This window comes from Gambusia affinis, linkage group LG03, assembly GCF_019740435.1.
Source record: "Gambusia affinis linkage group LG03, SWU_Gaff_1.0, whole genome shotgun sequence".
Taxonomy (NCBI): Eukaryota; Metazoa; Chordata; class Actinopteri; order Cyprinodontiformes; family Poeciliidae; genus Gambusia; species Gambusia affinis.
The window spans coordinates 12059909-12072020 of NC_057870.1; the positions used below are offsets into that span (position 1 = coordinate 12059909).

At 39.1% G+C, this 12112-nt stretch overlaps 1 protein-coding gene across 4 annotated transcripts in view; it reads right to left on the reverse strand.

Moving 5' to 3' along the window:
* kiaa0825 (KIAA0825 ortholog) overlaps nt 1-12112 on the reverse strand; it is a 128528-nt gene that overhangs the window by 78304 nt on the left and 38112 nt on the right. For all 4 annotated transcript variants that reach the window (XM_044112896.1, XM_044112897.1, XM_044112898.1 and 1 more), the window contains 8 exons: nt 11902-12092; nt 10628-10834; nt 10227-10337; nt 7578-7717; nt 4637-4816; nt 869-1102; nt 482-786; nt 65-171 (listed from right to left, as the gene is read on the reverse strand). In XM_044112896.1, the coding sequence (XP_043968831.1) occupies nt 65-171; nt 482-786; nt 869-1102; nt 4637-4816; nt 7578-7717; nt 10227-10337; nt 10628-10834; nt 11902-12092 (1475 nt within the window). The remainder of the gene's footprint in view (nt 1-64; nt 172-481; nt 787-868; nt 1103-4636; nt 4817-7577; nt 7718-10226; nt 10338-10627; nt 10835-11901; nt 12093-12112) is intronic.

The following is a 12112-nucleotide window of genomic DNA, read 5'->3' on the forward strand; positions in this document are numbered from 1 at the left end:
TGAACTACAATCAGTACCAATTTGACCACAACCTCTTCAGAAATCTTTTCTGGTGGCCTCTCACCTTCCTGCACAGAGTTTACGAGCTTTCTGCAGCTGGATGTTCATCCACTTGGGTCTTCTTTCCTCCAGAGCTTGCAATACTTTATGCACTGTAGGTTTGGGAATTCCCTGTCGCAGAGCATTAACATAAATTTCACCTTAGGTTGCATCAAATCAGCTTAGATGTACAGTGTAATTAGATCACATGGAAAAGCACAACAGATTACATGCATTCAATATACACAAGGCAGCATCCATGCACTGTATCAAAAGTGCAGTAAATTATGAATTAATCAAGCTTTAGCTAACTGACTTATGTTATTTTTAGATCCGACCTGCAGAATCAGCAAACTCTCTGATTCTGATCCCTGTCTAATTGACTGGAGCATCTCCAGTTATAATAAAACTCACACTTATCCGTGGTGAATAAATTATTTACCTTGTGCTGGATGCTCATTGCAGCCTGCAGGCACTCTCTGAGCAGAGATAAGTATTCTTTTGCCCTGCAGTCCAGAGCCAGACCACTGATTTCTTCAAGTGCATCAGGGTCTTCCAGACCTTGGATCAGACACCCCAGCAGCGCCCAGAGCAACAGCCCCATTGAGCGCAACTGCCGGGCATGCTGGGAGAGATGCTTTTCTGCCATTTGAAAGACGAAGCGGATAGGGAGAGGCAACGACGACACAGCCAATGGCAGGTTGGTAAAAATGAAGGACAATGCTTGAATTGCTAAGGATATGACAGCTGAAAGGAGAAACACATAAAAAAAGTACTTCGGTGGGAATTTTATTGTTTCCAAGTATGAGAAAAAGAGGTTTGTGCTTACCTTTAGAGGCAGTGTCCTTCCCTCTTCCATCAGGTAGTGTATAGTTCCAGTCCTTGGGTATTTTAGCCAGGACACTCTCTGGTACCTTTTGTTTAAACTGGTGTGCTTGATTACAATCCTCCATGCCCGGCCAAGCCACTGCCATGGAGACCAGGTGTACCAAAATGCTGTTGGCTGACTTTATCACCAACGCTCGGACACAATCAATGACCACTGGTGCCTTGTGTGTAGTGTCTGAAAAAAAATTCCAAACAAAAGCAGCAAGTAAAAAAAGTGATTGAGGTAAAATAAAACAAAACCTTAAGATATTAAAAGGTGTACAATTTTTGCTTGAAATGCGGTTCTAAAAAATAAAAGCATAAAATCAGAACAGATATAAGTTCACTAATTCTGAGAATCAAAACATAAAAGAAAACAACAAATAAATGACCTTCAACCACATGTGAAATTTGCAGCTGCCCATGTGGTCAAGTTAAATAACTTCGGGAGAAAAGCGTTATAGTCAACAGAAACAAAGACTGAGTTGTCTTCCCCACAAGGGCAAGAAAAATGTGAGTTATTGTGAAAATTTTGCACCGGATGTAAAGCATGATGTAAAGGCAGCATCATGTTGAGGGATGGCTAATAAAACAATAAGGAGCATTAGTGTTACTAGTAGTCGGAATGTAAATGTACAATTAAGCCCAGAGTTACTCATAGCCCTGCCAGATTTAGATGTAAATTTTTTTAATCAACCAAAAAGTTTGATTCGGACAGAAAATGACCCAAACTTCCCCCAAAGCATTAGAAATGTACAAGGGATATTGCCTAAAAAACATAAATAAGTACATAATATATGTGCTTCTATTTACATTTTTAATAAAAATAGATTTTGTGCAGCAAATTTGTTGTTGTATAAGGACATCATAAAAGAAAATCATGTGTCATTAAAACTCCAAAATGAATAGATAAATCTAGCCAGCGGTTGCTGTTTCTAAACTTCTGATTGTCAGTGTTCTAATACATACATTAGCTTCAATAAACAAAACCACATGCATATATTTCATTACTAGACTGGAGGAGTTTCAATCAAAAGAACACAATGTTACAGGTTACCGTATGTCAAAATGACTTGTTAATGCAGACAAAATGAAAATGCAGAGGCACCTGTAACTGGATTCAAACAGAACGCCTATTTTCTTGAAATCAGAAATTGGATTACTAAATAGTAAGGTCAGGTTCTACTCAGATGTTCTGTATTAAGCCCAGATGGCCCAATAGCAGCATTTTTACTATCTTCGCCAGGTGCAGTGTAGCTTTCATCGCTCTCCTCTTTCAAATCCTGTTATTATTGATAACAGAGCTTCTATAGAATGAGGTTGCATGGCACCTATAAACTTCCCACAGCTCTGGCTGTAACACTACGAGCTACAAATTATAGTGGTGGCACATGAACCTACAAGAATGACTAAAAGCTGGGTGAACTCAGCGCCCGAGATGAAGAACCCCCCCCCCCAAAACAGGGAGCGAAATAGAAAATATGACTAGTGAAAAAAAAAGCAAGTCTCTGGATCTGTTCTTCAAAGTAACTTGATTTTCAGACCTTAAACTGCATTTACTTTATCGATCCCTGTATTGATTTGAAGCAACCTTCGAACTCCTGTGTGGTAAAACATCAGAGTAAGTGGTGAAACTGTCAAAACTCTCAATGTGATCTATGAAAGTTAATTCGGCAAACAGTTTAAATAGAAATGGGGGCACTGGGGGTATCCTGTAACCAAAATTATAGTATAAAGATTTGGAACAGTCCAATAATTAAACTAATTACCCTTTGAGGATAAGTGATGATTGGATGACATTGAGAACTTCTTTCTGGCACACTCTATCTCACTTTCGTTCATTTGCTTTTTCGACCCCTCCCGTGCTTTGTCTCTATCCAAATACTCTTCTCCAGTCACCCTAATTTATGCTGCAATAATTACCACTCAGCCAGGATGTGAAAATCACTCCTAAAATGAACTCTCTTCACTACAGGAGTCCTGATTAAGCGCTCCCGCAAAGCTTGCATCTGAGATAAGAAAAAAAAAAGAACTGTTGTAAAAAAAAAAGAAAAAAAAAATGAAACATCATATTATAGTCACACATTTGATCATTTGCACTCAATGTCAACACTGGCCTTTAGAGAATAAAAACTAATATACCTTTGACAGGTTTACTTTAAAATCATTGTTACGGATTCTTCTTGAAATGTAGTAGATGAGTGAGAAGGTGGTGAACTGTCTCTGTTGTTCACACACAATTCCTGCTATCATGAAAAGCAAAATTTTCCTGCGGCTGATTTATTAGGGTTACACCAAGAAATCAAAAGCAGCTTGGAATAAAACGATTTCTTGCTTGACCAGCTCTGATTGGTGATTGGTTGTTTGGCAATAACAAATCTGATGTTTGTCTTTTTATCAATCACTGAGTGCATCATACATACCTAAACCAGGTCACACTTTCAATAACACTCTTCTGTGTGGAAGTTGCGAAAACACTGTCATTTATTGGGACAGTGGAATGGAGTTACAGGAGCTATAACACATATAAAACGTGTCTTGAATGAAAAGTGTATTTGACAAAAGAATTTCTTTTGTCAAGATAATATAAAAAGGCTACACACACGCTTTTGGAAAAGCATAATAAGAGTTGTAGGTCTGACTTCTCAACAGATTTACCTTGAGTTCAGGGCTGCTAAATCTCAATTTAATTAAAGTCAATGAAAGATAACCAATACACAGCTTCAGGATTTTTAATACCACAGTGGATCCACAGCTATAAAGAGAGCAAACCACACGAGGAATCAGCCTTGACAATATGACAGTCATTTTTATTAAATAAGGCCACTGAAGTGAACATGGTTCAATCATGTGACAATCCACACATTAAACAAGAAGATGGTGAATGTTGCCTCCTGCTATGATGTGAGGTAGTTTCAGTAAAATTAAGAGAATGAAGTTTGGAAAGTTTGGCTTATCTAGAAGTGGACGCAAATTTGAGATGTTTGAACATAATGCACAGCAGAATCTTAGGAAAAATTTTAACCGCACATCATCCAACTTTGTCAATTGTTGCTGGTAGAGTAGTGATCAGTTCTTCAGTGAGTTGCTGAGATGATCTTAAACTCTGTGCATCAAAATTTTCAATAGATGTAAAAACTGACACAATGACCTTTGAGAGTCTGTCAGTGGAACAATGATACCAATAATTTAATCTGCAACAAGAGTTACTTCAATTTAGGACCTTGACAGATCTCTTCTATGTTATTTTGATAACTACTTATACTCAAAACTGAAAGAGGTCATGCTTTTGACTAAAATAGTGTTTGGTTCTAAAAACCATGGACTTTACACTTTAATATCATACCATTAACACAAGTCCACTATGTATGTATATTTTTAAATCCTATAGATGTGAAAATATGTTTGTTTAATTGAAGTTGTTACTGATATATAGGAACTGTCAGATCATTTTAACGACCAAAGATCAAATGATTTCAGACATTAAATTAATAATGTACTATGTGACTGTTACTGTTAGTACTGTTGTTTGTGTATGACTGATAACAGCTGTAGCAATAAACATAAAATATATTGAATATAAAGGAATCAGTCTAATTGATTTTTCTACACCTGACCCCTAAAACGTTGCTTTTTTTTAACTGTGCAATATTTGACCAAGTAGAGTACTCGAGTCCCTAAAGCTTTCACAGTTTGATATATTACCACTCTTTTCCAACCAAGATATTACCTGCCAGCGTATAGAGATATTTCCAAATGTGTGCTTTCTCCAGGTATGGCTGAAGAGCCTGGGTCAAAGCCTTGGGAACATTATTCAAGCAGGAGAACAGGTTGAACAAAGCAACGATGAAATCATTTCCTGCCTTGCAACTCTCCGTGGACATTTCTGAGTCAGTCTTCTGGCAAAAATCTGGAAACAAAAAAACAACTGAAGTCAGACTGGTGAGATACTTCAGCAACAAAACAACTACATGTGTGGATATTTGAAACGACACTGAATTGATGAAATCCTGATAATCTAGAAAACTTTACATGCACAAACAATCACAATCCCAGAAGATGAAAACGCTCACCTACCCAAACGCTAGAAAACACTCAGGGGAGTTGTTTGAATTATCATTCAGAAAATATCAACTCTATAAAGGTATGCATAGGTAGACAGATAGATAAATATAAAACATCTTGATTTCTTTGAACAAAACACACACACACACCTACACGCACACGCACATTGGAAGATGTCAAGGCAGCCTAGCCTGACACATGTTAACAGAAAGGGTGAACAAAAGACAGCGTGGAATGGAAGGGGAAGAAAAACCCACATCTGTGTTGGATAGAAATAAGAATGAAAAAGAAAGAGATTTCAAAGCCCCTGGCTGTGGGATCCATAGAACATGGAGACAGGAAGTGAAAAGGAAGAGGTTTTGACAGGGTGTCCTTGTGGGGGTTGCTGTCTGAGCTGGCTGAAGATGGAGGTGTGTGTGACTGTAAAACCCATATGGATGTCTATATATGTGATTTGTGTGCGGGCGTGTGTTTGCGTGTGTGAGTGTGTTAAGTTGACAGGGATTGCTGAGGAAAGGCCCGCTGCTCCAGAGGTGGCAGACATCTAGCGGTCTGTCAGTCTGCAGTCTAGGAAATGACAACTATTTGTATAGGAGAGCGTATGCAAGGAAGCAGTCAATGAGGACGCGCTGTGCTGTAATGGAGGGCAGCATGACTTCCTACTGACTAATGCTGGGCTATTTTAAAATGACAAGGCAGAATTAGCTGCAGCATTGCAGTGACAGATCAGCCCCTTGCATAAGATTCGGGAATGAAGCACAGAGGACTATAAGAAAACTGATTCGCACACTCACACTTCTGCTCCTTCACAACCATTCAGCTAACATGTAAGTCCTAAGATGTTGTAAACCAAACGGACCAAGACTCTGCACATTGTGCAGCATTATGTGGATCAGGCAGGCATCTTGTTCGCTGCCTGTCTGGTAATTGGTCCTTAAGGGGAGAGTGTTATGGATATCACTGCTGTGACTGCAATGGGCCAAAGAAACGGGGTTGGCTAACATTAATTTCCACTCTGAGTGCTGGAGAGCACGGGAGGTTAACTAGGTGCCTTTTAATAATGATCCCATTATGAAGCAGCAGATGACTTCAGAAAAACAGATGTCAGTGCGCTGGCACATCTCTGTGGATTTTCCACAACTCTTCCAGCATACAATAACTCCTGTGTGTTATTTTTTTAAAGCTGATTTCTATGTTCCCTCCTCTACCCCTCTCCCCTTGTCTGTTCTCCGTCTCTGTGCTTATTCAACCTTGATACATAGCCAACAAAGACACCTGTTTATCTTCCAAATAACCAGTCATGCAGTCACAAGGGTCCTTTCTGCAAACCACAGTAATTGGAAGCAGGCACACAACAGACAATAAAAAGACCGTTTGTGTTTACCTGACGTAGTGTGACTTTCAGTTTTGAGAAAGCTGTTGAATTACCAAAGTAATGAGAGACCTGCTTCACATCTGGCACTAATAACATTTTTAACTGATCTGATTGTGTCCAGACAACCCCACATACAGGTGTGAACTCACTCAAGACACGTTGCAAACGCTTTTCCTCAGACTACCCTCACAGGTGGCTTTGAAGACAAAACAGGACCACCTACTGACCTGATGGGGCTGGGACAACTCTGAAGCCTCAGTTATGTATATGATTATCAATATCAGTATCAAAAACCACCACTGATTGCTACCACTTGAAAAAAATGGCAGTACATTATATTATTAATATCAACATTTGACAAAGCTGGTTGGAAAAAAATGAAACAAAAGTCTCAGAAAATTTCACAGGTCCAATAAAACGTTTATGGAGTAGACAGACGCGTAAGCAGTATAAAAAAGTTAATTTTGAATTCATTATTGATGTAGTTTTTTTTTTTATTTTTATTATTATCAGAGAAATGACCCAAACATATGGGGAAGTGCAGTGTCCTATTGCCGTGAAGACATTTCAGTCAAGCTGTTCCCTCTGTCTGTCTGTGTCCTGGTTAATTATCCCGTCACCCCAGATAACAGGCGAAAGTCAGCGCTTCTAGTGTTGATTTACGGCAGCGTGCGGGGAGACGCACCTCGAAGCCTCTGAGTCAGGCCCAGACCAAGCGAGAGAACAAGACAGAGAGAGTTGTTATTAATGAGGTCGCTATAATGTGAATTAATGTGCGAGTGCACAACAGTCTTTAAAGGTTAGACTGTTGCCATGTGGAGAAGAAAAGAGGGAAGGGAAAAAAATCTTTAAAGGTCAGAGTATGTGCTCTGCCTGGGCCAGCTGAGTGTTTATTACTGTGCTCTATTGATTTAGTAATGATGATGACCAAGGTGAAAATGATGATGATAGCAAAGATGCTGATGATAACTTCATAAAATGAATGGGGATCATCCACAGTCCATATAACTAGCTTAAGATCCTAGAGCACCATAATTAGGATTCCAATAAACACTTCTCACAGATGTCCCCTGTGGTAACCGCTGATATGAAACGGGAAATATCGAAGAACAAAAGAATTTTCGCTTTTTCCTAAAAGACGAATGGGGAGGCATCAGAACTGCAAGCACTTTTAAGTCAATGCAAACTGAAATAAACAGAAAAAAAAAAAAAAAAAAAAAAAAAAACTCACAGGAATTTTCCAGGAGTATTCTAGGCAGGTGACAGTCTTCATAAAGCAGCATTTGCAGCAGCAGCTTGGGACTGCATCCTGGGTCAGAGGTCAGTAGCCTCAACTGGCACGCCAAGGCTTCCTCACCCGTAAGTCCATCTCTTAGAGATGAGAAACAAAGAAAGGAGAAAAAGTTGACAGTTCTGCAGCGTCAGGTGAGTATTCTGATTGAAATCCATTTAGCTAGAGACCACAAAAAAGACATGAAGGCTTCACAAAAGAGGAGGAAACAAAGGCAGAAATCCTGAGAAGTACAAACAGCTGGGAAATGGCAAAAATAGTCATTCTTTTTAGTGCTGTTCACTTCAAATGTAAACTTACTTATAGCATGCATGGGAAGGAATTAGCTCCAATCTTGGCCAGCTAAAAGCAAATTAACATTTGGGTGACAGCCAAATACATGAATATACAGCAATACCCCCCTCCTACATCTTTTGTATAACCAAGAGGCTGCAGCCAGCTGTGAGTAATGAGCCGTATCCTCGGTGTGTGCGAAGCTTTCAGTGTGTTCAGAGCCTTTGCTTGTGGTTATGTGTGTGCAAATGTGAAAGCATGCTGACATGTGTGCCTGCATGTTACTTTATACATCTCAATAAAATCTAATGGAAAGAGTGGACAGAGTTGGTCTTAAGAGCAAAGACGCGGGAGGCGGCGCGTTTGAGGGGGTGTCTCCTCAGAAATTAGCCATTCCGTCTGAACTGAAAGGCTAGAGAAGGGTGCACCCTGCTGCTTGACTGAAGAAAACTATGCCTTGGTCTGACAGAACAATTTATGATGTCACTGTGACTGCAAATTCATAAGTAGTCCTCTTTTAAGTGCTCTGATAAATCTACAGGGCAGGGTCAGCTTACAGAATCCAAACACACAAACCCAACTACGGATGCATGCTCACACACACACACACATGCACACGCCCGCACACCCGCAGACAGACAGATGAGATAATTCAGAGCAGAGCACAAAGGAGAAACATACAACACAAGTTACTTGGTGATTTAAGCGTTTTATTGAATACATTTATATGTTTTAATTGACTGGGGAAAGATTTGGCAGTCAGGATCTGGATGTGGACCTGTGGTTCTGGCTGTGGGCCATCTGTAGGCCTTCTGGCGTCCTTCCATCAAAGCAGGAGGTGGGACCAAAAGAAATAAAGAGGCCATAAAAACAAACTAACTTCAGATCCACAATGCTAAAGTTAGGGATTTGTTTGATTTGTGCTCCGCCGGCGTCTAGTGACATAACCTCTGGCTGTGAGACGAGAGGGGTGGAGGGTGGAGACAAATGTGTGCAAGAGTGATTGATTGCACAGCTCACAACAGCAGCTAGACACAAACGTAGACAAATAACGCATCTGTGATGTCCCCATAAGCATCGGTGTTACCACTGTGTCAAAGGTAACGCTGGTTTCATCTGCATTATATCATGGCAGCCACTTTGGACTGAAGCCTGGGCGAGAGCATTTGGACCACTTGAGCTTTTCCACATTTTGTCCCAATTCAACCTAAAAGTTTTATGTGTTTAATCTGGATTTTATGAGAAAGACTAACAAAAAATAATAGTTCTAATTTTAAAGTGGACCAGAAAAATAGATGTTTTTTGGGTTGTTTTTTTTTTTTTACAAATAAAAGGTGTGGTGTAACACTTATTGCTACAATTACAGCATCCATGCAAGACTTCTGGAGTGCATTTCAAAAGCTTTGTACATCAAGAGACAGTAATTTTTAACCATTCTTCCACAAACAATAGCTCAAAGCTCAGTTAGATTGGCTGAAAAGAGTCGATAAAAAGTTATTTTTAATCCATGGCACAAATTTGAATTGGATTTAGATCTAAACTTTGACAGTACCTTTCTAATACTTGTTAATTCTATCAACTTTTTTTCTAAAAAAGAAATTCCATTGTAGCTCTGGGGATGTCCTTTTACTTTGAGGAGATCACACTAGTTAAAATGCTTTTCTTCCATGCTTCTGTATTTAGCTCCATCCATCAACTTTGCTCTGTTTCCCTGTTCATGTGGAAGAAACAAATACCCAAAGAATGATGCTTCCACTACCATATTTAATTACAGGGGTAGGGGTGGTATTTCCAGGAGGACACAATGCTAGTTGTTGGCTACACATTGCATTTTGCATGTAAGGCAGAGAGCACCAGGAACTTCTTCCACTTGTTTTGTCCACTGCCTGGCTTGATAAAAACTGCAAACAAGACATCCTGTGGTTTTCTCAGTAATGTCTTTATTCTTCCCACTGTCTGCTCTGCTTTAAACTTTACCTTTGACTTGTCGTCACAGAACAGCGGTATTTACTCTAAGATTAAATCACACTCAGGTGGACTCTTTAATCTGAGTATCTAACTTCTGAAAACAATGGTTATGCAGTGGTATCCGAATAAACGGGGTTAAAAACAAATGCATTATAAAATAAAATTGTCAGATTCATTTTGAAATAAAAAGGAAATACTTTACATTTGCGCACTACGTCCTGGTGGTTTGTGATAAAAAAAATTTGAAGTTTGTGGATGCAGTTCAGTCGGTAATGTTTTTGCTGAGTAGAGTGTGTGTGCCTACTGAATGATGTGTGACAGACTATGTGATGGGAGTGCTTTACATACCTTATGACCTGTTCTGGGAAGCGGTCAGGGTCGATAGCATTTAACCAGTGTACAACATGCCTTTCAGGCTGGCGCGGCGCTGAGTCCTTTGAAGCACTATTCATAAACGATCTAGAGAAAATAAAATTGCATACGGCAGCTTTAAAAGACGCTACTTGCAACACATGTCTATTTTAATGGAGGTCAAACAGCTTTTGAAGCAGAAAGAGTTAAAATCGATTAATCTTTTTTTTTTTATTATTATTATTGTAGTCTTTTATTCAGTTTGCTTCAGTTTCTTTTGCTATCGACAAACTTTCCTCAGTCCACTAATTGGATGATTATTAAGTTTACAGACTTCACCTTAATTCACAACATTTCAGTTACTTAGAAAATAGACTTAATGTACACACAGTACCAACCTATGCAGAAAAGATATTGGCGCTGTAACAACTAGGAGGACCGTCAGCAGTTGGTCGCACAGGATGTGGATTTGGTACGGCCAGTCCGAACCACCTCCTATAATGGTCATTTCTGAAGAAGGGTTGATCTGAATCACATCCTCTGGACTCTCACTGACACTCCACATGAGGTGCTCCACGTAGAGCAACACTGCTGTGATGTCACACCTTAAAAACAGAGAGAAACAGAGAAGATGACTATATGAAAACGGACAATACCCAAGTATGCATATTGGTGCTTCAATTCAAAACTAAAAAAGAAAAAACATAATTTTCAATCTACTCCCAGGGATTAAAGTATAGTGTTAATATTTAAAAATGAGGAAGCTTTTCCATAGTATCAGGAATTATTTTTACATAATCTGTTATCTTTTCAGAGACATGCAGTGGTGGCTTAACAGAGACTGATGAAAGTAACTGTCTGTGTCTTAGACCTGGAGGAGATACCTGTTTAGTGGTACCTCATAGTTTCCAACTGCCATGAATATTTCCAAGGAACATAAGCCAGACTTTCTGTGAACAATCTGCTTTACATAACATACTGGAATTTTTTCTATATAAGCCATAGTTTCCTCATACGTCTCTTACTGTATGTTAGAACTATTTGTTTGAGAATTTCAATATAAAAGAAGAAAATTTACTGACACCGTCTCTGTCTATCTGTGATCCAGGGAGAGTATTGATAAACTTGGACTGAAGCAGTTAACAAACTCCAAAACTGAGAAAATAGTTGAGATTCACACTTTTGATTTGTGAACATTTTTGATTCAAAAATGATTGAGTTTTTTTTGTCTCAAGTTTAAATTGAAACAAAATTTAAATCCATCTTACCAATCATAGTAGGTAATAAAAGGTATGTAAGGGATACAGAAAATAAAATTTGTGTTAGTTTAATTTCACATTTTTGTCTAGCTATTTTGTACAATATTATTAAAGGAACAGTTCAGATTTTTTAAAGAGAGGTCCTAAAGAGTTATTGGCAGGTGGCATTTTACCTGCAGTAGATAACAATAGTCAGTCTAATTTGTTTCTTCAGAGATAAATGCAGTGAAAAGTACATAATGGAAACAGTATGTGACAAAATCACACAGATTTCATACATTTGGTTGAACTCAACTCCAGAGATTCTGCTACCCAAGGGTTTATCCATTAAAACTCAACACACTTTATAATGCAGTGCACTTGTTGGGGTATTGATTTTGTTGTAGCGCTGTTTATATATTTTTTCAAAATACCTGATCTGTAAGTGTCTCTTATACGAAGCACGGACTCTGGAATATCTTCGCACCAGCAACTGCAAAGTCTCTGCCAGCACATATCCCAGCACATCCTTGGCTAGCTCTGGTGGAAGAACTGACCACAGGTCGCTGCGAAGCCCACACAGGAAGTAAAACCACATCTGCAATGCGAAGGAACACCGCTCTCCCTGTGAAGGAAGAAACATTC